This window comes from Nannospalax galili, unplaced genomic scaffold, assembly GCF_000622305.1.
Source record: "Nannospalax galili isolate Female #2095 unplaced genomic scaffold, S.galili_v1.0 scaffold979, whole genome shotgun sequence".
In the NCBI taxonomy this organism is placed as follows: Eukaryota; Metazoa; Chordata; class Mammalia; order Rodentia; family Spalacidae; genus Nannospalax; species Nannospalax galili.
Genome location: NW_008343671.1, coordinates 1250437 through 1275985, shown reverse-complemented (window position 1 = coordinate 1275985; position 25549 = coordinate 1250437). Strand labels below are relative to the sequence as shown.

Genomic DNA, 25549 nt, shown 5'->3' with positions numbered 1-25549 from the left:
AAACCTGGTCTTCTGCAAGAACAACCAGTGTTAACTGCTGAGCCATCTCTTCAGCCCCAATAGCCCAGTTTTTTATAGAATGCCTCAGCTCCCAATAATCATACACCTGTTCATATTAGGAGGACGTTAGCTTGTAGACTCAGCTCAGCTGCTACCGTCTTCCATCTCACAATCTGATGAAGGATGGAAGCTTCAGCCCAAAGAGGGCTGCTCCAGTGTACTAACGACAGATCTTGTACTCCCAAGTCATCAACTTTCATCATAGAGATCTTAGACTGTAGCTGTATGGAAAGGTGGAGAAAAGAAACATGTCTGCTTAGTGAGCTCTTATTCTCTTGGATGTGGATGATCACAAAATTATTGGGTGTATTATTTAACAGACAGTGGAATCATTTTGCTGCCCAGTATGGCCATTGTCTCAATAGCTGGGTATGGTTCTTTCACTTATGTCACAAACAGTTATCCATTAGTCTGCCATACTCTTGAGCAAAGCATGATGCAAGGGAAGGCACTGTACTGTGGAGGATGCAGTGATGAATAGAATTACTGTCCTTCAGTACTTAGGTTCAGATAGGAAAAAGTGATGAACACAAACATAAAACTCTTAAGTCACTTTAAAAGCTATATAACATTTTAAATATTTATTTATTTTATGTTTATGAGTGTTTTGTCAGCCTGTAAGTTCACCCATATCATTCAGTGCCTGTGGAGGTCAGAAGAGGGTATTGGATCCCCTGGAACTGGAGTTACGGACAGTTGTTAGCTTCCATGTGGTGCTGGGAACCAACCTTGGGTCCTCTGCAAGCAGTGCTTTTAACTGCTGAGCCATCTCTCTACTCCCCTGATGTAAAATATTGAGAGAGAGAACTTGTTTTCAACTAGGGAAAATGGGAACACTTATCCCAACCAAGGATCGACAAAAGTGTTACAGGCTAAAGAAATGGCACAGCCGAAGTGTAGGTGTGGAAAAGTACAGTAGGTGTGGGAATGGTTTTGTGAAGCATAAGACACAAGCAGAGCGTGTCTGTTAATAGGCTGGAAAGGGCCCCCGAGTACTTGTTCCGGGGTTTGAGACTTTATTAAGCAGTAAGAGTCCGAAGCTTTTGAGCAGAGGGGATGATGACATCGAGTCTGAATTTGATACCGTTTTCAGTTGCATCCACCAGTAGTGATTACCGTACTGCTCCCAGCTTCTCAGGGGTTGCGCCCTCTCAGGGTTAGTTGGATTCAGTTATCATCTGTAAAGTGGCCATCAGTAGTTACGGCACCATCCCAATCAAGAACAATTTTCCACTTTGTTTTCTTCAGTGATCACCTTTCGGCCAGCCTCTGGGCTGTGCTCTCCAGTATCAGCATTCCAGATTTTTCCTTCCTGGACTCTTGATCGTCACTATCATTATCATTGTTTAAAGAGTCTTCCACTTCCTGCCTGTGTTACTTTTAGTTAATCTCTAATCCTCAGAAAATGGACAAGCCACTTAATGCTCTCCCCCTTTGTCTCTAGCTGTTTGGTATAAGGCAAGTCAGTTCAGTTCTTCTGAACCCCAAGCACCTTTCTGTGAAGTTTGGATCTAGTAATATTTGCTACTTTAAACTCTTAAGTGAGGATGAGATGAGTAAAGGATAGGAAATGCTCTGTAAATGTTAAAGCCCTGTGCAAATATGAGGGTGCATTAATTTGTAGCCCCAGCAGCTGTCGGGAGTTTGTCACTCTGTCAGCTCAATTCTGAGATGCTAGCAAGACCAAACTCTTGTTCAGGAACGATCTACCCTGGTTTTAATTGTGGCTGACTGCACTGGATGGCTTGCTACTGTAATTGCCTAGCAGAGCAGAGCCAGGAGGATACGGTGAATCTTTATAGTTATATTTGTGTGACGCTTCACATAGCTCCTGACAGACATCGGTCATTGGCTTCTCACAGTAATTCTGTGAGGAGGTTTATATTACACCCCTGGTTAAGGCTCCTTGTTACTTTTACCTCTCCTCTACCTTGAGTGCCACAGCAGCCACACCAGTGACCTGTGCAAACTTCCCTGTATGACCTCAGAAGTATGGGTAAGGCTTCTGAGCTTGAGCAGTGTACCACCCTCTAGTCAGGACTTGTGAATCTGCCCACAGTCTTGCCATTAATTGAGCATAAACCATCCGAGCCCAAGGTGGTCTTCCTGGGTCTGAATCTAGACCTCCTAGCCACCCCGAAGCCTTGGTGGCCTTGCTGACGTTGACTTGGAGCTCAGTGCTGCTTTAATGCCTGTGGTTTGGACCCAGTCTTTGTGCGTCTTTTTCTGACAGTAAACAACTTGCCTGCAACTTAAGTAGCAAAGTTGTGTGAATGATTCTTAGTTCTGTGCTCATTCAAAGTCTTGGTCCTGTTTCTAGAGCTCCTCTGGAGTAGACAAGCTCTTGACTTTAGCCATCATCAGAGCCATCGTGGTGCCGGGAAAGCATGCGGGCTTTGGAGAGAGGCTGTTGCTGCTACCGTGGGAATTGATAATTTTTCTTTCCCTTCTTCTACAATGATGCTGCCAGGACCCACTGAGTTAGGTTGTTGTAAAGATTGCCAGCAGTGTTTCTAAAGTGCCTGGTGGTACATATTATCATCTTTATAGGTACTAAACCAGCATTGCATGTGTTTTTGCGAGTCTGTTTCAAGAGAATCTTGGCAGTCATTAGCCATGGAAGCATTTCCCATTGAATTCTGGAGTTGAGAGGCCCAGCTTTTGAACCATTTCGTATATGTATTCTTGGTATGCTGCAGGAATGTTTTCAGGGCCTTGGAAGGAGTAGGATAGATGTTGGGCTCAGGCTCTGCTTCAGCCAGAGCAGAAATGCTCTTGTCTGTTTTATATCTTGACATTTTATGCAAGATTTCACATGAAAAGACCACTGACTGCAAACCACAAGTCTTTGCAATTTGAATCCAAGTTTCTACCCAACCAGTGCCGAAATCTCTGTCACCGCATGGCTGACAGGTAATGGTTTAGAAAAATGTGCTCTGATCGCAGTTTCTGAATTCTAAGTTTTCCATTGCTGGTGCCTTGTGGACACTAAGAACTGCTTGTTGAAGGAATGAATTCTTGGTCCTTGTTCTGGTGAGGGCCAGCCGGATGGGCCTGGACTTTGCTTTACCCCCATGTATTCACTTCTTCCCTTTGTTCACCATAATTTTTTGTTTTGTTTTTGGTCTTTTTGTTTTTTTGAGTGATGGTCTCCCTGTCGCTCCAGCTGACCTGTAACTCACTATGTAGACCAGACTAGCCTTGAACTCACAGAGATCTGCCTGCTTCTGCCTCCTGAGTGATGGGATTAAAGGTATGTGCCACCACACCCTTCTTCTATGGTTGATTTTAGGCTAAGACATCACTCCTTCTGACTTAAGACTGTGCACCTTGGTAGTCCTCTCTCAAAAGATGACTCTGCTTAGTCTGTCAGAGACTAGGACACAGTTTAGTTTTGTGGACTCAGAACTGGAAGGGAAAGGAATGCTTATAATAAGCAGTATAGTAAAGGAGTTAAAAACACAGATCCCAGAACCAGAAGCTTGGGTTTAGATCCTATTCTATGACTTTGAACAAATTACTTAGCCTCCTTGGGCTTCAGTTTTTCTCATCTGTAATATATGATAATAACAATAACCACCTTGGGTGATAGTTGGGAGGATAGAAAGAAATGCAGAAAGGGGCTAGACAGATGGCTCAGTGCGTGAGGGCGCTGGCAAGCGCGAGGCCTGCTTTCAGATCCTAGCACCTACATCACAAGGTGGCCACCAGCCATGGACCCTGTCTAGAGGCAATAAGACAGCATGATAGAGAAGGACAGTGTCCTCTGACCTCTGTACACACATGTGCAGGCACACACTCACATACAAACACAGATAATTAAAACTCTTAGAGGTATGGATAGCATGGATGTACTTACTATTCCATGTTATTACTGTTGGAAGTAGTAATACTTCATACTCCCATCTCATTTAACCCTAGGACTCCATAATTTTATGTAATTTCCCCAGGGTCATCTAGCTAGTAAATTGCAGAGCCAGCTGATAAATTATTTCACCGTCCTTCCTCTTACAGATACTATGGTTTAGAGCTGGGTGTGGTAGCACACACCCATAACTCTAATATGCCTCCTCAGCATTTAGGTGGCTAAGGCCGGAAGCTCTCTAATTCAAAGCCAGCCTGGGTTACATACATACATAGTAAGACCCTGTCTCAAAAACAAAAAAAATAAAAATAAATAAAAAAATAAATCAACAAATGAACAAAAAGTCCTTCAAGGTTTGAGTTAGTGAGTTGACATTAACAATATTGGTTTCTCAGTCATGGCCTAGAATTGTGCCAGATGTCTTGATCTGACATCTTAAATTTAAAAGAAAAACAGTGGGGCTGGAGAAATGGTTCAGCAGTTAAGACCACTGATCGCTCTTGCAGAGAACCCAGGTTCAGTTCCCAGCACCAGCACGTGGCAGCTAACAACCATCTATTACTCCAGTTCCGGGGGATCCGATACCTTCTTCTGACCTCCGTGGGCACTGCATGACACAGGTGCTCTTATATGCAGGCAGTACATTCACACACATAAAAATAATAAATACATTTTTTTTTAATGTGGAAGGGAAGAACTGACTGTACAAAGTTGTATTCTGGCCGCCACATGTATGCCATGGTGTGCACACGCATGACAGACACACATATACACACTCACTCGGAAGAGAAGGAAAGGAAGGAAGAGAAGAAAGAACAAGAAGACCAAGGGGTGGCTGTCAAGGGTTGGCTGTGGCTGTGGTTCAGTAGTAGAGCAGTGATTAGCGTGTGCAAGGCCCTGGTTTGGGCCCCAGCTCACACACACACATGCACAATATTCCCAAAATGAATTTGTTCAGTGGGATTTATGCAGTTATTTAAAGAAATTTTATTTTATTTTTTATTTGTTTGAGACAGGGTCTCCCTATAGCCTTAGACAGCCTGGAACTCACTATATAGACCATGTTGACCTCAAACTCAAATCTGTCTGCTTCTGCCTCCTGAGTACTGGAATTAAAGGCACATGCCACTGCACCTGGCTATTTTTATTTTATAAATGTTAAGTGCAGGGACCGGGGAGATGGCTGAGTTGGTCAGGTCTGCTGTGTAAACATGAGAGTCCGAATTCAGACTCCATGTATGAAGAAGGCAACGGCACATGACCGTAACCCTGGCACTGTAGAATGCAGCTGTCGCCTCTACGTCTTTCTCATGTTTTCCTTCTGTCTCCTTGATTCAAGTCATACAAACAATTTTACTTGCTCATTGATTTATAGATTAAAAGAGTTTCCTTTGTTCAATAATTTTTTACTGTGGTGAAATATACATGGTATAAACGGACTGTTTCAGCCAGGGCTGCTTTTGTGGTCCTCTGGCAGCGTGCAGTACTCACAGCAGAGACCATCCGGCCCACGTACATGCTATATGGACCATGTGACCTTTATAGAAAAAAGTCTGCCTACTCTCCCTAATCTCCACTCACAGTCTTTGTATATTCTCACTGCCTCCGATTTCATTCCCTTTCTGTCCATTAGCCCCAAGGGTCATTTTTCTAAGACACACTTCTGGTCAAGTTACCCCCTTTCTTAGAAAACATTTGTAGCCAGGCGTGGTGGCACACGCCTTTAATCCCAGCACTGGGAGGTAGAGGCAGGTGGATCTCTGTGAATTCGAGGCCAGCCTGGTCTACATAGTGAATCCAGGTCAGCTGGGGCTACAGGGAAACCCTGTCTCAAAAAGAACAACAAAAAAAAGAAACCATTTGTGGTGTCTCGTAGACTAGAGCAGTACTCCCTAGCAGGTTCCTGTGAACATCAGTCCCAGAAAAAGAACATTAGTTAGTGAAGGTCTGGAAAGCCCTGTAGAAAAGAACCTTTCTGAGCCCTGATTGATCTAGTAGAAGAGGGCTTCATTTCTGCGATCGGAGGGCCCTGCTTTTTCCCCCAACCTCAGCTCACACACTAGATTTCACCTTCAGTTGCTTATGCAGTTCTCATGGTAATAGCCAGACTCCTTCGTACACATTTGTTCCTTTCTTCTCCCAGCAGAGGTTGTCTATTACTAGAGTACGTACGTCCATGTTTTCTAGAGAACCATTGCTATAGATCTAACATCTAGAAAAAAGTCAATCAGCAGATACCTGTGCTCCTGAGTGGACCACAGTGTTTAGAAAGCTGTAATTTATCTCTCATCTAACAAGAGGCTTCTAGGGATGGCTCTAGAGCCAGAGTGAGACGCTCTTGTGTCATGAGTGGGAACAGGAAAAATCACCATGATGGATGCTTGGGGGGGAAGAAGTACTATACACACCAAAACAAGAGTTCTAGTTAAAACCGAGAGAAAGGAAATCTGTACACAGTGTTTTATGTTGTTCCTTTCTTTTATGATTGGATAGTTAATCTAAGTCTTCTGAGTATGTGACTTCGGTTAAAGATTCATTGCTTCTGACCAAAATCCAAAGGTTTCAAGTTTTGCTTCAGCTGTAGAGACTTACCAAAATAAATGGTATAGATCATACAGAGCTCAACACAGTGCTTACATGTAGATGTACCTAGCAGGTATTGCTTCATAGTGCCTGTTCTGCTACCAGTTACTTAATCCCCCCCTCAGGGTGTGTGTGTGTGTGTGTGTGTGTGTGTGTGTGTGTGTGTGTAGGCCAAAGGTCAACACTGGGTGTCTTCCTCAGTTATCTTTTTTTTTAATTAAGAAAGGTATCTATTCTGTATGTGGATGTGTGTGTGCCCTCATGTATGTGTGGAGGTCAGATTATAACTGTTGATGTCAGTTCTAGCCTTCCACCATCTGGTGCTGGGGGTCCAACTTAAACTCTCAGGCTTGGTGGCAAGCACCTTTATTCAGCCATCTCTGGCTCCACCTTATTTTTTGAGACAGGCTTTCTCACTGAACCTGGAGCTCACCAATTGGCTAGGTTGTGTGGCCAAGGATTTGCCAGTCCCTGCCTCCCCAGTGCTGGTATTACAGACCTGGCTTCCACAGGCATTAATATAGGTGTTAGGGATCAAACTCAGGGCCTTATAGTTGTGTGGTCAGCACTTTACCAAGGCATCTTCCCAATCCTGAAAGAATTATAGATCATGGATTTTACAGTTACAGCTGTATTAGAGCATTTTCAAAGATTTCTATAAACAGACCCCTCTGAGGGTTTCTTCTGGAAGATGTATATTTTAAATTAACCCAGAGTAACTATCTTTAAAAGATTAGAAAGGGACTGGAGAGGTGGTTCAGCAGTTAAGACCACTGACTGCTCTTTCAGAGGACCTGGGTTCAGTACCCAGCACCCACATGTGGCTAACTCTAGTTTTAGGGTATCCAGTGCCCTTCTCTAGCCTCTGCCATTTGTGTACAAAACAGGTGCACTTACATACATGCAGGCAAAACACTCATAACTCAGTGTTTTTTAAAATTTTGTTTTGTTTTGGCATTTTTTGAGACAGGGTCTCCCTGTAGCCACAGCTGGCCTGAATTAACTATGGAGACCAGGCTGGCCTGATAATTTTTTAAAAACATTAGAAGATAACAGTTATTGAGAATCAGAGACAAACTGATGAACTTTGGGAATATATGTTGGGTGCAAGACTTAGGAGACAAACTTCAGTAGTGGCCTTACTGGCTGTATTTGGGGGTATTCTTGGTGAAGAGGCACCACAAACCTAGTAGGAGAGTGACCAGATCTTGCAATTATCAAGAGAAGCTTAAGATTATAATTTTTTATGTGTCAAATAATTAAAATTAAGGTCTGACAGAATTGTTTCATTTCAATTTCTAGAACTGTTAAAGGTTTCCTAAAATGAAATCTCTAAGACAGAAAGAAAATTGGCATGCTAGCATCTAGTTGTCACTGAAGGAAGGAGGGTCCAGGAGTGGGGACTGTGCAAACCATCCAGCTGGCTGCGTTTCTTTCTCCTGTGCTAAGAGCCACCCACCTTCCTCCCAGTGCAGAGCTGCTCCTCTGGCTAATTCCAAATGAGTTTATAACAACGTGCACAGAGCTGTCTTTCGGGCCCAAGTTTAGCTTAGTTTTGCAGCAGGCTGCTTCTCTTTGGGTTTTCATTAAACCTCTCTTTTGAGTTTCAGAACTACACAGCCCACTGCTCACCTGGTGCCCCCATTTGGATGCACCGAAACACCTCAGACTTGGCCTTTTCAAAGGTGAAATCATCTTAACCCCAGAACTGTACATCACACTTATTTTCTGTCACATTGAGTTTCACTACCTTCTGCCCATTTCCGCATGACAGAAATTAGGGCATTTCCTTTGTTTTTCTTCCTGCCTGTCCTCTCCTCCTAGTCAGCTGGACTGCTCAGTGAGACATTGACCGCTGCTACCTGGTCCAGGCTGTCACTGCCTGCAGCTGAACTGCCGCACAAGTTTTTGTCTGGCCTTCCTCGCTCTGATCTGCTCCTTCCCTTTTCCTTTCTTTTCTTACATGTTCCCTTTCTTATCCTATACATTATTACTGGAACCTAAAATGTAATATAAATCAAAGGTTCAGAAACTGTAGGTCACAACCTCACATGGGGTTGTATGATTGAATGTGGAGGTTGTGAAAAAATTGGCAACAATAAAAGATTTATGAATATACAACCAAATTTAATTCAAAATCAAACACATAATGAATCCAAGGGGTTCCTGGCAGTACTCGCCTGTGCTGCATTGTGTGACGTCACCACAGCCTTGGTTCTAAACATACTGCACTGCATGTGCCATTGTGCCATGTGATACCAATGAGCCATGCCTGACACATCTAATCTCAGATTCAAGACTATTGTCTACTATAAATTGCAGTGCTGGGCTGGGCGTGGTGGCGCACGCCTTTAATCCCAGCACTTGGGAGGCAGAGGCAGGCGGATCTCTCTGAGTTCGAGGCCAGCCTGGTCTACATAGTGAATTCCAGGACAGCTAGGGCTACAGGGAGACCCTGTCTCAAAAAGACCAAAAAAAAAAAAGAATAAATTGCAGTACTGTTTCTATACATACAGTTTTCTGTTCTTTTAGAACCATAATGATTTTATATAAAACAAAAACTTTGAAGTTTCTTCTTTTGGCATTCCTCGGTTTATTTATCTATTTATCTGTTTGTTTGTTTGTTTTTTTATTTATTTTATTTAGTCTTTTTGAAACAGGGTTTCCCTGTAGCCCCAGCTGGCCTGGAACTCACTATGTAGACCAGGCTAGCCTCGAACTCACAGAGATCCACCTGCCTCTGCCTCCCAAGTGCTGGGATTAAAGGCCTGTGCCACCACACCCGGCATTCCTCAGTTTATAACTATCAAATTAGTATATCTTTAGATTGTATTATGGTAGACAAAGAGGCACATTTTTTTTTCTTATTAATAGTAAATTTCCTCTCATTTTAAAGAAATGGTAAATTATATGCATACTAAAGTTATTTCCTTATAGCTCATATTATCAATAAAAAGTTTAATTTACATATCTATTTTATATACCTGTGGTCCCATAAAAATTCCTCGAGAAAGGAATTGTGAGTGGAAAGTTTAAGAAGCCCTGAGGTGGAGGTCATTCCTTAGTTAAAGCCTTTGGTATCTGCCTCTTGTTTTCATCACCCTCTCTGCTAACCAGGCTCCGCCTTCCTGGTATGGCATGGGCTAACCCAGCAGATATTCTCAAATACTGAACTGTTGTAGTCCATGTGTCTTGGCCTCCTTGCTCTCTGGTCTGTTGGATATGCCGCTTCCTCCTCCTCTAGCAGCCCACTGCTTTTTCCAGGAAGCCAATCCTGACCACTGCAAACCCGGTGTTCTGCTTTTGTGTGTCTGTAAATCCTGGTTCTGCCTTACTGGACGGTTTATACTGTGCTTTGCCGGGTGGGCTGACTTCTTTCCCCAGAAGACTGTCAAGGCCTTTTCGAGAGTGAACGACCTTATTCATCAGAGTGTAGCTTCCAGTGTAAATCTTTGTCTGTTTGTTTTGGTCTTTTTAAGACAGGGTCTTTCTGTAGCTTCAGCTGGCCTGGACTTGCTGCCTTCCATCTCACAGAGCTCCGCCTGCCTCTGTCTTCTTAGTGCTGGGACTAAAGGCGTGCGCCACCACACCCAGCCTTTTCACCTGACACCCTTGTGTTAGACAACTGCCTTGCCCCTCCCCAGACCTCTCGATAACTAGGATTCTATTTTGTCTCTGTATCTCATTAGGTATTTTATTTTTTTAATTTTTGGTCTTTTTATGAGAGAGGGTCTCCCTGTAGCCCCAGCTGGCCTGGAACTCACTATGTAGACCAGGCTGATCCCAAACTCACAGAGATCGGTCTGCCTTTGTCTCCCAAGTACTGGGATTAAAGGCGTGCGCCACCACGCCCCGGCTTGACTAGGTATTTTATACAAGTAGAACTAGATAGCATTGCCCTTTTGTTTTTGGTTTATTTCACCTAGCATGTTTTCAAAGTTCATTAATGTTGCAGCACAAGTTAGAATTTCTTTTATTTTTAAGTCTGCATAGTATTTGATTATCTGTATAGATCACATTTTGTATATCCAGTTCATGGCCATTTGGTCTGTTTAGTGATAGTGAATAATGCTTTTAGGAATCTGTTCCAGTCACTACTTTTGGTTCTTTGGGGCATACGCTTAACAGTGAATTGGTAGACATATAGTATTATTCTATTCTTCATTTGGGGGAATTGCCTTACCCTTCTGTGACCCTACATCACTCTAGGCTCCCTCCAGAAGTGTACTAGGCTTTCAACTTATTTTTTACATTTATTTATTTTGTGTTTTGTTTTTTTTTTATGTGAGTGCAGGCATGGGTACTCCACAGCACCCATGTATGTTGAGGTCAGAGGACAACTTCCAGGACTCAGTTCTCTCCTGCTACTGTGTGGGATCTGGGGATTGAACTCAGGTTCTGAGGCCTGCCCGTAAATGGCATCTTGCTGGCCCTAGGCTTTCAGTTTTTTGACGTCCTTATCAAGTGGTTATTTTCTGTTTTTTGTTTTTTTTTTTTTATTACGATATTAACCATCCTACTACTTATTCCCTTTCAGATATGTGATTTGTAAACGTTTTATTCTGGAAGTTGCCTTTCCATTTTCTTGATATTCTCATGTAATAAACAAGAGATTTAAATTTTTATTTTATTTTATTTTTGCATGTGTCTATGTGTGGCATGCATGTGTATGTGTATGGGTATTTATGTGTATGGGCCCACATGTGTGTGCAGGTGTACATACTTATGTGTTCAGGTGGAGGCCTGAGACTGATGTCAGGAGTCTCTCTTGATCTCTCTCCATCTTATTCATTGAGGCAGGGTCTCTTGTTGAACCTGGAGCTTGTTTGAGCTAGTCTGGCTAGCCACTTGCTCCAGGGAGCCCCTGTCTTCACCTTCTTAGCATTAGAATTAAAAGGTAGCCTAGCATTTATGTGGGTGCTGGGGATCTGAAATCTAGTGTTTACCCTTGTAGGGTAAATGCTTTTACCCTCTCAGCCATAATTTTTATGAAGCCCAATTTAGTGATTTAAAAAAAAAAATTTTGTTCTGGTTTGAGCTTCAGGAATTATGTCCCAGAAACCATTCAGCATCACAGAGCCCTTCTCTGCCATGTTTTCTGCTAAAAGTTCAGATTTATTTTTTTTTTTAATTTTTATTTATTTATTTTTTTTGGTCTTTTTGAGATAGGGTCTCCCCGTAGCCACAGCTGGCCTGGATTCACTATGGAGACCAGGCCAGCCTCAACTCACAGAAATCTGCCTGCCTCTACCTCCCAAGTGATGGGATCAAAGGTGTTGCGCCACCACGCCCTGCAAGAGTTTAGAATTTTCATCTTTCATTTAGGCTTTGATCCATTTTGAATTAGTATTTGTAATGTGGTATAAAATATGGCTCAGTTCCATTCTTTTACATGCAGATACCCAGTTTTCCCTGCACCTTGTTGAAAAGACTGTCCTTTACCTGTTATCAAATGGTTTGGGCTCCTTTGTTGAAAATCACTTGACCATATATGTAAGGGTTTATTTCTGGACTCTACGCATTTGTCTCTATGATTGTGTCTATGCCAATACCAAATTTTGATGAGTCTACACTTATAATAAAATTTGAGATCAGGAATGTGAGTCTTCCAGCTTTGCTCCTCTCTTTCAAATCTGAGACCAGTTTTGTTTTTTGCAGTGCTTGGAATTTATCCAAGGGTCTTCCTCATGCTAGACTAGAGCTCTGCCATTGGGCTACAATCCAGTCTCTGAGAAAAGCTTTTTGTACTAGTTGAAACTTTTGTTGTTTGTTTTTTGGGGGTTTTTTTTTGAAACAGGATCTTGCTATGCAACCCAGGCTGACTGACTGTGTAGCTTAGGTTGGTCTTGTACTCTGCATCCTCCTCGTCAGCCCTCTGAATGCCAGGATTAGCAGTGTGCTCTGCTATACCTGGCTCACTTGTAACCTTTTTATTTGACCCTGCTCGCAGCGTATTTCTTGTGCACTCTTGCCTATGGTATTTCCCTTCAACATCAGCTCCTAAGTGACTTCCTTCTTTTTTGTTACTGTTCTAACTTCTCTTCACTGCTGGTTTTCTTTGTCTTCTACCCTTTATCCCTTATTGTGGATTCCTCTTTATTTGTTGGTGGTAGATCCCATAGAGAACTTAAAGATTTTAATTCTCTCAGGTGACCAAGAAAAGAGAACCCTAGTCTTCTCTTGCCCCCAACTTGGAATCTAGTTCAAACTTTTTTTGACACTTTCATGACCAAAAGCCACTGTCACTGCCCTTCATTGTCTGGGGCAGTATGGGGGCACCGCAGGAAGATAGGCAGCTGAGATAGGAGCAGGTGAACAAGGCCCTTGGCAGAGAGACTGAACAACCTGCCCACATACAGTTGAAGTCTACATATAACTTTGTCTCTTCTAAAACGCCTTTGTTTTTATGCCTGGGCCTAGCATGCTAGGCAGGTTGTCTGAGCTATATCTCTGGCTCTTATTACCCCCAAACTCAACTGCACTCTCCTACTGTTAACCAAAAGACTTGCTGATAACAGTTGGTTGACACATACTTGGTATGCTACATGTAATATACATGGCATTAAGTATGCAAAAATGGTGAGAGATCACTTCTTAGTGAGATCCATGACTTACTGTAGTGGAAGTTCCTCATGTAGAGGCAGTTAGTGCCACACAAGGACTTAACTGCAAAGGCAACAGGAAGTGACTGCGACATCACAGCATTTGGACAGTGTGTACTGCAGTGTGTGCTGGATCTTGACGTTTGCCAAATTTCTGTAGGCTAAAAGTAACAACCATGTGTGTTCTAAGTGTGTTCATAGGCTTTGATAAAGTTAAACTTTTGAAATAAGTTTGTGTATAATTTTATGGTAACTAATGACCAAATAGACTGAATACATACATACATTTTCAATGACACACCTAAACTTTCCTTGATTTTAAAATTTTTTTCTGCTACTTTTTTCAAATTGTCACAAAATTTTAAAAAGCTGCATATAAGTAGATTTGTGCAGTTCAAATTCCCAAAGCATAAGGGTCAGCTGTATAATCAAGGCCAGGAAACCTTGATTCTAGCTCTGTGTGTGCACTAAGTAGCAGTTAAATGATCTAGCCTCTCTTATTTAACTTACAGTTAAGGAAAGTTAGATTGCATGACCTCTGAGTTCATTCTAAATGTAAGAAGTCTGTTTATTTTTTTCAAGAGTTTTCTCTGCAGGAGGAATTTAGTGGCTAAGCGGATGAATAGAGCTTGGGTACAGGAGAAAGACAGACTTCATGAGGGTTGGAACTGGACACTGAAAGTATGTCTGGAAGTCAGTGAAAGTAACAGTGACCAGACATTTTACTAAGCAATGCTGGGTCAATCAAGCGTTAATGTTGGAGAAAAAGAAAACAAACCTTGATCTCATACTATGTACAAAAATCAGTTCCCTGTGGTTTGCAGGTCTAATGAAAAGGGTGAGATAATAAAGCTTCTAGAAGGAATCATTGGAGAGTACCTGCATGACCTTGGGGCAGGTTCTTCTTTTTAGTTTATTTTATTGGGGTTTTTTTTGGTCTTTTTTGAGATAGGGTCTCCCAGTAGCCCCAGCTGGCATGGAACTCACTATGTAGACCAGGCTGGCCTTGAACTCACAGAGATACACCTGCCTCTGCCTCTGGAGTGCTGGGATCAAAGGCGTGCGCCCCCACACCTGGCTTATTGATTTTTTTTCCCTGTATTTTATACATAACATCCCAAACAATTATCTTTTTGGTCTTTTTTGAGATAGGGTCTCCCAGTAGCCCCAGCTGGCATGGAACTCACTATGTAGACCAGGCTGGCCTTGAACTCACAGAGATACACCTGCCTCTGCCTCTGGAGTGCTGGGATCAAAGGCGTGCGCCCCCACACCTGGCTTATTGATTTTTTTTCCCTGTATTTTATACATAACATCCCAAACAATTATCTTTATACCCGCATCTAAAATGGCACCCTCCCGTAGCAGCCCCCCCCCCACGCTGGAGCCCATGTACTCTGTCACGCTGTTAACTGCCCATTGTGTTATCAGTACCCCCAGCCATTCCCCAGTGCAAGTCCATCTGCTGAGTCTATTCAGCCTATCTAGAGTCCCTTGTTTTTTGGAAGATCAGCTCTTGTTTATCTAGCAGCAATCAGTTGCCAACATTCCTTTAGATAAGTTTGGGATCTGCTGTTCATTTTCCCAGTTCTATGCTGGGTTACTGTCTGGGAGTCTTTTGGGTCACCCTGGCCAACAACTCAAAGGAAGGTATTTCCTGTCTGGAATTGTTTCTTGTTATGTAGCTTTTAGCTATACATATAGACTCTTAAAGAAATATACTGGTCACTTTAATCTTTGGTTATACTTTCCTTTTGGATATTTAAGGCCATACAGTTGGCCCAAATAAACCGATTTATTTGTACTCTTAAGGTTGTTTGAGGATCTGTTCCTCAGGGGTCACATGGGTTTTGGAGGAGCTCCTGGCTCCTTTCTTTTACCAATTCCATCTATGTGAAGATAAGTCAAAGGTCCTGCTTGACCATGGCTGGCTTCACTTGGAAGCATGGAGGAAATGATTCCTCTGTGTTGACCCTCCTCTTTGTAGACTGGACACTGGTTCAAGTCCATCTGGTGGAGTCTGAACAAGAGGACAGGTGACTCAGCACAGTTACAAGACATTTTGAGAGATGCTCCAAAGTCCCCTGGAACTTAGTTGACCTTGGAAGGCAAGGAGCAAAAACTGTCCTTTATGTCCCTCTGATCAGATTAGTATAGGCCTCAAAGTATGTCTGTTAAACATCCAAGGTTAGTTCCACCAGTCTGGTACTTTTAATTACCATGCGCTATGTAGATAAAGCTTGGGCAAAAACCAGATAAACCTTGACGAGACATATATTTTGTTCCTTGAGCTAGTTGTATGTATAATTTGTCAGTAGGTTATTGGACTAATATGGCTCCCTCTGTTTTTTTAAAACTAGGCATTGTTTATCTCTCTTACTATCTAACCCTTCCACCATGGTTTCACCATTTAAAGTACCCCCATTTCCCTCCTTTCTCCCTTACTAATACCCTTCTCCTATGGTCCTACCTCTCTTGGGCTCCTTCTTTCCCTTTATCCCCTAGGTTCCTTGTATACCCTTCTCTCCCCCCTCCCTTAAACTAACCCAATTTTTATCCATATCTCCCTTATTAAGGCCTGTTTCCTACTGTTCTTCTCTTTCAGGTTCTTTCTTTTCCTTTACCTCCCTGGTTCCTTTCCATTATCCTGGTTCCTGTAGTTATGTCTAGATACATACTCCCTTCTCAGGATTTGGTTCTAGGATCCACATATGAAGGAGAACATACATCATTTGATTTTCTGAGTCTGTGTTACTTCACTTAGTTTAACAGTTTCTGGTTCCATCCATTTACCTGCAAATTTCATGATTTCATCTTTCTTTATTGCTGAGTAGAACTCCATCTTACAAATGAACCAATTTTCATTACCCACTAGGAGGAGAGATGGGGTGGTGGGAGAGCTGGGAGGGTGAATGAGGTTGTCGAACTTCTTTTCTTTTCTTTTCTTTTTTTTAAATGGGGCTTTTTGCTACTCTAAAATTCCCCCCTCTGGAAAGGTAACCCTAAAATCTTTTAAGGATTAGATAAGAGCTCCCAAGTACTTTTGACATTTTTGGCCTTTGGATCAGAGTATGTTGCTAAGAGGCCCAAGGACATTTTGACTTTTAGCCAAGAAACTGGCTACATTTCTTTGGGGCCTTTTTACCCTAACTGAATGTCCTGTAACTGTGGTGAGTGACCTGTCCTCTTGTTCATGGAGGCTATGGAGACTGCACCAGATGGACTTGGACCAGTGTCCAGTTTACAAAGAGGTGGGTCAACTCAGAGAAAACATTTCCTCCATGCTTCCAAGTGAAGCCAGCCACGGTCAAGCAGGACCTTTGAATTATCTTCACATAGATGGAACTGGTAATAGAAAGGATCCAGGGGCTCCTCCCAAGCCCATGTGACCCCTGAGGAACAGATCCTCAAACGGCCTTAAGTGTAAATATAAATTGATTTATTTGGGAAGAGTAAAGTCATCAGTATATTTCTTTAAGAGTTCAAAGGATTACACTTTCCAGACATTAGGCTTAAGTCTACATTATTTCTAACTGATGATTTTGTTCTTAACCAGAAAGTGCTGCTCAGATGTAAGACTTCAAATCTTGGTGTCTAATACTGTAGTGCCCACCTGTTGGTAAGGAAGACAACCAGCTATTGTTCTAAAATGATGGTTAAATATGTTTTCTCCCCCTGTCTAGAAGCCTTTGAGAGGGAACTGACACTGATTCTAACCACTCCAACAGGTATCAAAATTCCTGAAAGCAAATCCTGAACAGACAAAAGAAAAATGAGGAGGAACCCAATAGAGGGATGTTCCTGGAAGCCCTTGTCAAGAAATTCCAATGGACTCTCATATGATCATTTGAAATTTTCCCTGTTCTGACTTTTTTCTAGTCCCCTATCTAGTACTTGTAATGCTAATTACTCTTGCCTTTACTTCTCCTTCACATCTCCTATTACTAGTCAAGGACTTTCTTCTCCCCCTACAGATAAGAGTTATGCAATTTAGGAGCCTTTTAGATAGACCCACTGAAGGGGGAATCCCAGTTGCCTCACCCTGCATCCCTGTTCAGCATGGAAGAAGCCAGAGCAGTCTGCATCCCAATTCCCTATCCACAAGTCGGGTAAGAGGATGGTGTGATAAGACTAGGAGGTAGGACTCCTAGGCTAGGAAGGAAACATTGGAGAGTACCTGCATGACCTTGGGGCAGGTTCTTCTTAAAAAGCACTAACTTGGAAGAAAAAAATGATAGACTGAATTTCATTAAAATTAAGAGCTACAGTTTATTAAAAGATATCACTAAGGATGTAAGAGAGGGGCGGGTACTTTATATCTGATAAAGGACTTGTTCAGTAAATAAACAGAGAATATAAACCAATAAGAAAAAATGTAGATGACCCAATAAAAAAACGTGAGGAAGGCTGAAGCCAGCATTTCACCAAAGGGGATATAGCAATAATCAGCACTCATAAAAGGTGCTCCATGGTGCTAGAGAGATGGCTCAGTTGTTAAAATCACTTGATGCTCTTGCAGAGGACCCAAGTTTGAGTCCCAGCACCACATGGCGGCTCATAACCATCTGCAACTCCAGTTCTAGGGGATTCAACTCCCTCTTCTGGCTTCCATGGGCACTAGGCATGCACATGATATACATTCACACTTTCAGGCAAACACTCATACACATAAAATGAAAATAAATATTTTCTTTCCCCTTCAAGCTGAGGGTCGAACCCAGAGCCTTGTACTTGCTAGGAGCATTCTACCATGAACTCCACCACTACCATAAGGGTTGCTTTTCCTGTTTTTGTTTGTTTGTTTGTTTGTTTGTTTGTTTGTTTTAAGGTCCTCAATATTGTCAGATATTGCAGAGTAAACCTATACCAATCCATCAAACATATGAAAAAAATCTATCAATATAGTTAGAGAAATACATATCAAAAACACCATCAGGATTGTGGAGATGGCTCAGTGATTAAGTGCTTGACTTCAAGCATGCAGATCAGAGTTCAGATCCTTAGAGCCCAGGTAAATGCCAGTAAGTGTGGGGCCTGCCTGTAATTCCAGAGGTTACAAGACAGGGATAGGGGCTCCTCAGAGCAGGCTGGATACCCGGACTAGCTCTGCATTCAACTGAGAGACAGTTGTAAATGTACTAGATGCCACTGAATTGTTTGCTTTAAAATGGTTAATTTTGTGTCACCTAAATTTTACCTCAATGAATAAATTTTACATACCCACCAGCACATGTGAAATTAAGATGACTCTTACTTCTGAATGTTGATGAGGATATGAAATAACTGGAACCCTCATACCCTGTGGAAGGAGTGCTTTAGTGAGTGCTCACCAAAAGACATGAGTAAGAGGTGCTTAGATCTTATTTGTAAGAGCTTAAAACAACCCACAGCCTGACAAAGGAGAGTAAACTGTGCTGTAGTTGTGTATGGAATACTATACAGCAGTAAAAATGAATACTGCTGTACCCACAGCAAAGGTGAATTTCACAGAGTTATGGTTGGAAAGAAACCAGACCCCAGACTGTATTTTTACTTATGTGAAGTTTAAGAAGCAGCAAAAAGAATCCAGGAAGTGATTACTGCTGTGGGAGCACAAGAGAGCAGATTGAGGTTCTGAAAGTAAATATCCTATGTCTTGATCCTAACTGCTGTTACACAGATGTGTACAGATTACAGATGAAACAGGCTGCTGTAGATCCAAACACCTTATCATGTTTACCTTTAAAACTAGAAAACAAACAGTAATCACCAGAGCAGATGCCAGAGAATCAGAAAGGACTAGGAAGCAGGACATTGCCAGAGGCCTGGAGTTTGGAATGTGATATGTAACTGGTGGAGGTGAGGGACAAAAATGCCAGTGACAAGCAGGCTTTTAGGGAAGAAGGTCTTTGGAAAGTACTGGGGTAGCCTGAGGCTGGTCCATCAGGAGGAGGCTGCTTTAGTGAGACCTGAGAAGGTGACAGTGATGCCTGAAAATGGAAGCTGTTCCTGAAGAGTGGGCCTAGCAGTGACTAAGGCTCCATGCTGGATGACTGGAAGAAGGGTGTCCCACCTACAGAGATGAGAGAGTCAGGGGGAAATCTGGGAAGTGAGAATAGTTTCAATGACTTTAATTACAAGTGACTCTAGAGCCCCATGGATATAGCTGTGAGACTGCTCTGGGATGGTGAGCACTGGTGATGGAAGCCTGAGAGTCACCTGTGGACACACCTCGGGGTAGACAGCCTAAAGGAAAGACTAACAGATTTGAGAAGGAGAAGAGGGCCTGTCCAGAGGGGAGATCACAACTGTGGCTGGGACCAGGATGGCACAGTGAATGTCATTAAGGCCATAGGTAAAGAGAGTGAGTGGGGGATGCAGGTATACAGAGAAAAGGCCTAGGAAGGAAAATGTGTTGGGGAATGGTGAATTGAGGGACCTGGTCCTGGAGAAGGTGGGAGGAAGCAGAATCTGGGAGCAAAGGCGGTGGACACAGCCTGGGCTGCAGTGACCAGCATGGCTACCTGCAACTAGACCACAAGTTCTCAGCATTGTAAGTGACTTACTCTTGCAATATTCTTTGTCCTCCTAGTAGGAATGGAGACAGATCTAGGCTTGAGGATGAATGTGGAAGTTGGAGCCTGGAGTTTCAGATACTTGGTCTCATTGAGGGTTCCAAGCATAATCCTGTCTAGTTTCTGACCTCAGACCTCCAGACTGTTGAGTATTGAGGGCGAAAACAATTGACTAGGAGTATTCAGAGTCCTGTCTTTGTCATTTTCTAGTTGTGTCCTTGGACAAGTCATATTCTCTGAACCTCTGATTCTTCATCTGTTAAATGTTGATAATATCTACCTCATGTGCTGTTCTGGAGCAAGGACTTGGAGTAGCTGAGAGAGTGTGAGCTCAGTTGCTGATGGAGCACTGTGAGAGGCAGAAGGGGAGGCACGCACAGAGGTTGGAGTGGTGGCAAGGGTCTAGAGGAAGAGGGTTTACTAGTTGCATGCAGGGGTAGACAGGAAGAATGAGGGGAAAGGGAGTCTGTGCTGGGGGAAACCTCGTAAATAAAGTCTTGCCTCAGTAGAGCCATATCATTTCTGTATGATTTTGCTTAATGAACCAGATTGTTCCTGTTGGGACTAGTGGGGGGCAGGATTGGATTAACTTATTTTTTGTTGTAAAAGAAATAGAAGTTGGGATGTCAGGGCTCTTTGGTTGAGATTAAATAAAAAATCTTGTTTTACGTTTATTGTATGGGGGTGGGGTGAGTGCCCATGTTACAGGGTATATCTGGAGGCCAGAGGACTACTTGTGGAAGTCAGTTGTCACCTTCCACCATGTGGGGCTCAGGGATCAAATTCAGGTTGTCACGCTTGGCAGCAAGTACCCTCATCCACTGAGCTACATTGCTGGCCGTTGGTTGTGATTTTTATCCTGGTCCTGTGACTTTCGGCAGCATTTCCTCATTTGCCAAATGGATGGGACTAGACGTGTCTATGCTTCTTACCTGGAAATAATTCCTCTGACCTCTTCCCCTGCCTGGACCTGTGGTGCAGTGGGAAGCTACCTAGTCTGTGTGGGGCCAATGTGTGGTTCTGAGTCCATGGACCCCATGCTGTCAACCGAGGAGTTGCCTGGCCACAGGCTTCAGTAGCGCATAGTCACCTGAAAAGCAGAGTCAAAGCAGGTAGATTTATGAAAGGAGCCCTAGGGGACTGCACTCTCAAATTACTTAGAGTTTGCTTTACCACCATTCTCTTTAGGAGCCTTGAGTTACCTAGATACTTGAAGTAGACCCTGAGGGCTAAGTAGGAGGGGGAAAGAACAAACTATATCCTGGGTATGGGTGTCACGGCATGCGTGCACGTGCACATATTTAAACATCTGTAGAGAATAGAAAACATAGCATCAAAGGATGTATTTCCTGCATTATCCCTGTGCTCCCAAAGCTAAAAGAATGACTGTGTCACTTTGAATGCCAAGTGAGCTGCCAGTGTCTTGGTCCTTTCCTGGCAAGGACTGAGCAGTTGTTCTTCCAGGCTTGGATGGAGATAACTCAGGTTCCATAATGGAAGTAAAAATGATTTTTCACATACTAGATTGAGAAGTCCCTGAGTTGTTCTTTCTAGAGAGCTTGTCCGCTGCACCATCCTGACAGTTCTTCCCTCCCTGAGCCCTCCTGGGGAGCCAGGCCTCCTGGGCCTGCAGTGCTGCAGTGCTGGTGTGGGGAGGAACCTCGGGACTCCCTCCTGCCTTTTGGGTTGCTTAGCCAGAGGTTGGGGGAGCCGTGGCTGCCCTCTCCACAGAAAAATGTGTTGCTTGTTTGACCCTAGTGGGAGCTTGATTATTAAAATCAGATACTACTGGAATTTTATACTGGGCAGATTTTAGACAACTCTGTGACTTGAAGTACCTGGCAATGAAAGGGCAAACACAGATGGAAGCCATTTTATCAATATTTTATGCCAGCAAAAGTTTTGAAGGGTTAGTTTTATTTATAGAAAGTAAACTTTTTGAGAAGAGGGACAGTTTACCCTTACCTTGCCCTTAAAGGAAGACTGTTTCTTTGGGGAGTAGATATCTCGGGGGAGGAATGTAACTTAAGCACACAAGAACACTTGGCCCCTGGGGATATTTAAGATGCCTTATTAGTTGAGAACAGGCTTCCCAGGGGATATGGAACACATCTTTTTTTATTTGTGTGTGGTTCTGTGAGTTGGATTTAGGCAAATATAATAAATGCTAGCAGTGTGGGAGACCTGATCTTTCCATCTCCCTAGCTGATCATTCCTGAGGGACGTTATAAAGGTCACTCAGGCCATTTATGCCCCAAATTGTCCTAAGAAAAAAGAACCATGTCATGGTGGAAACTGTGTTGCAAAGATTGTGAATAAAGGTTGAGAATGAGCTGCTTTAATCTGGCCTCTTTGTTAGAGGGTGATTGATTAATGCTGCCTGTATTGCTGTTCTTCCAGAGCTGACCTGTCCTGGACACAGCATAACTAACGAAGCTGCTGCAGGATGAGAAGATGGCAGCGCGGCTGCTCGCACCACCAGGCCCTGATAGTTTCAAGCCTTTCACCCCTGAGTCACTGGCAAACATCGAGAGGCGCATTGCTGAGAGCAAGCTCAAGAAACCACCGAAGGCGGATGGCAGCCATCGAGAAGACGATGAGGACAGCAAGCCCAAGCCAAACAGTGACCTGGAGGCAGGGAAGAGTTTGCCTTTCATCTATGGGGACATCCCCCAAGGCTTGGTTGCTGTTCCCCTGGAGGACTTTGACCCTTACTATTTGACGCAGAAAGTGAGTTGGAGGAAGCACAGCAGCCAGTGCCCCATCCCTTCAGGCCTCGGGAGAGGGGGAGCTGTGTCTGCCAGAGTGGGGAGAAGTAGCCTGGGCCTCAGCTGCTTTACTCGGATCGTTTTTTCCATTTTGTTGCTGCTAAGGGTCACTTTCAGGTCTTCCTACTTGTCACTTCTGTTAAGAAGTTTTCTTTTTTGGCTCTAGGCCAGATAAGAAAAAAAAAATAACATAGGGTATGGGGATGTAGTTCAGTGTTAGAGCACTTGTCTAGCATGTGTGAGGTCCTGAGGGCTGGGGAGGGGCTGGAGAAAGGAGGGCAGGGAGAGTGAGGGAGACAAGTCCATTTTCCAGCATTCAGAAAGACACTACAGCCCTGTGCAACCCCCTGACACACATTTGAAATTCCATCTTTATAAAGATAATGCATCATAAGCAGAGACTGCTTAATGCAGTGCATGAAGACCTTGGATTTACTCTCTGTTCAGCCCTCCTGTATGACAATGGAGCATTGCCGTTGGGGGGCCAGGACAGGAGCAGTAAAGCACACTGGGCCGGGAAAGCTCCCGGTCTTCAGTCTTCTTACACAGTTCTCCGGATGGATCTTTGCAGCAAAATCAATACTGCTATTCCAGTGGACAAAGAACGTAGGTGAAAGGCCAGTCTTTATTTGACAAAGCGGTTCAGACTTCCCAAACCAATATTTCACCAAATCTTAGATCTCTTTCTAAGAAAGCAAGTGAAGACACAGAGCCTCCTGGTTGGAGTCATTGGTCAGGTAACTGGCCATTGAATCCCGAAGACTGATCTCAGTCTCATTCAGCAGATGTCATTTAAAGATTTGTATCTACAGGGTTTTCCAGAGAACAGGATGGGGGTGATGGCTCTGTATTTACAAATATAAAGCTTCTCCAGGTGTGGTGTGGCACACCTTTAGTCCCAGCACTCTGGAGGCAGAGGCAGGCGGATTTCTGCGAGTTCAAGGCCAGCCTGGTCTACATAGTGAGTTCCAGACCAGCTGAGGCTATAGGCAGACCCTGCCTCAAAAAGACCAAAAAAATCCAAAAAACAAATATAAAGCTTCATTGTACCGTCATTGTTAACAAAACTGCCCTTTTAAATTGCCCCTAACTGAATTGTATTTCAGTATTTTCAAAGAAATTGTAGCTTCTTTGGTTTGATAGTGGGATAGAATTAAAAGATCTAGCTATACAGGGGAGAAGACTCAGCAGGTAAAAGCACCTGCCACCAAACCTGAGGATCTGAGTTCAGTCCCTAGGTCCTACATGGTAAAAGGAGAGAATAGACTCCTGCAAGTTGTCCTCTGCCCGCCCCATACATGTACGTACGTACGTATGTATACCTCACACACTAAATAAAATTTTTAAATAAAATTAAAAAAAAATGTAAGGGCCTAAGTATAGCTCTGTAGTTATTAGCTCTGGATGCAAAGGTAGTGAAGACATTCTCCACACAATGTGGCCCTTTACTCGTGTGCCTCTGCTGCAGCTCAGAACAGCTGCAGAGTAGGGACAGGTAGAGCCAGTAGTCTTCAGTCTTCATGTTTAAGGAACGAAATACGATACAGCATAAAGAACAGCAGACTGCAAATAAGAGATCTTGACTGCCTGCCATGACTCACCACATTTATTACTTACATTTTTCTTTATTGTGTATGGATTATTCAAGCTACCACAAATAATTTATAGGTGAAATAAAGAAAAACAAACCACAAAAAGAATTCATGACTCTTGGTAAGTCACTTCATTTCTGAGCCTAAATTAATTTTCCATCTTACATACAATTAAACTTCATTTCCTTAAATCAAATTAAGATATGAAAAAAATAGAGAGACCTATTAGTTGTCAGAGCCATTTTCCTTGTTTTTTAAAAAATATTTTATTTTATGTGTATGAGTGTTTTGCCTGCATGTGTGTAAGTACCCATGTGCATGCAATGCCTGCAGAGGCCAGAGAGGGTATTGGATCCCCTAGAACTGGAGTTATAGACAAGTTGTTAGCCATCATGTGAGTGCTGGGAATCGGGCCCAGGTCCCTCTGGAAGCATAGCAAGTGTTCTTAACCACTGAGCCATCTCTCCAGGCCCTCCCTCCCCTCCATTTTCCTTTATGAACCTCTCTCTCTGGGTCTTGCCCCATTGAATGCTCTCTTTCCATTCCCAGTGCTCCATATTTCAGTGGCCTGGTTCATGACTGAGGACTCTCCAAGGAGAGTGGGTCCTTGTTCCTAAAGGATAAGCCAAGTTATTGTCAATGGAGCTCCATTATAGGTCTGGCCTGTCCTGACAGAAGATTTGACTTCAGGGGCTGTGGAGATGTCTCAGTCAGTAAAGTGCTTGCCACACAAGAGGACCTGAGTTCAAGTCCCTAGCATCCATGTAAGAAAACATGTACCTGTTTTCCTAACTCTGGAGACAAGCTCATGAGCCAGCTAGCCTAACTGAGGTGAGCTCCAGGGTTTGGTAAGTGACTTTGTCTAAAGCAGAAAGGCAGAAAGCAATTGAGGAAGACATCTGGCATTGACCTCTGGCCTCTAAATGCATGTCTACATTTATGCATGCATACCTGCATGCACACATGCACATAAACATGTACCACACACAAAGTTGAACTTTAGCCTTTGGCCTTATCACAAGGACAAATGTTTACCAGTAAGAATAATTTTACTTATATTTTTAGTGGTCTTCAATTTTTTGCTTGTTTTTGTTTTTTTGGAGACAGGGTCTCACCATGTAGCTCTGACTGGCCTGGAACTCAACAATGTAGACCAGGCTGGCCTCAGTCTCACAGAGATCCACCTGCCTCTGCCTCCCAAGTACTAAGATTAAAGGTTTGTGCCACCACTCTGGGCCCATCTTTAAAGACAGGGTCTCCCTGTGACCTCAGCTGACCTGGAACTCACTACGTAGACCAGGCTGGCCACGATGACCAGGCTGGCCTCAGTTTCACAGAGATCTGCCTGCCTCTGCCTTCTGATTGATGGGATTAAAGGTGTGTGCCACCACACCTGGCTCTAAATTTTTAAAAAATTTTTAAAATACATACCACCATTCAGGACTGCATAAAACATATGTATAATATAATGGCCACAGTAAAGCAAACAAATTCTGTTAAGAATGCATTGCTGGGGGCTGGAGAG

The 25549-nt window shown here is 43.2% G+C and overlaps 1 protein-coding gene across 1 annotated transcript in view; it reads left to right on the top strand.

The window, feature by feature from the left end:
• Scn8a (sodium voltage-gated channel alpha subunit 8) overlaps nt 1-25549 on the top strand; it is a 196068-nt gene that overhangs the window by 56346 nt on the left and 114173 nt on the right. The window contains exon 2 of the mRNA XM_008840003.3: nt 22065-22394. Within this exon, the coding sequence (XP_008838225.1) occupies nt 22119-22394 (276 nt within the window). The 5' untranslated portion in view covers nt 22065-22118. The remainder of the gene's footprint in view (nt 1-22064; nt 22395-25549) is intronic.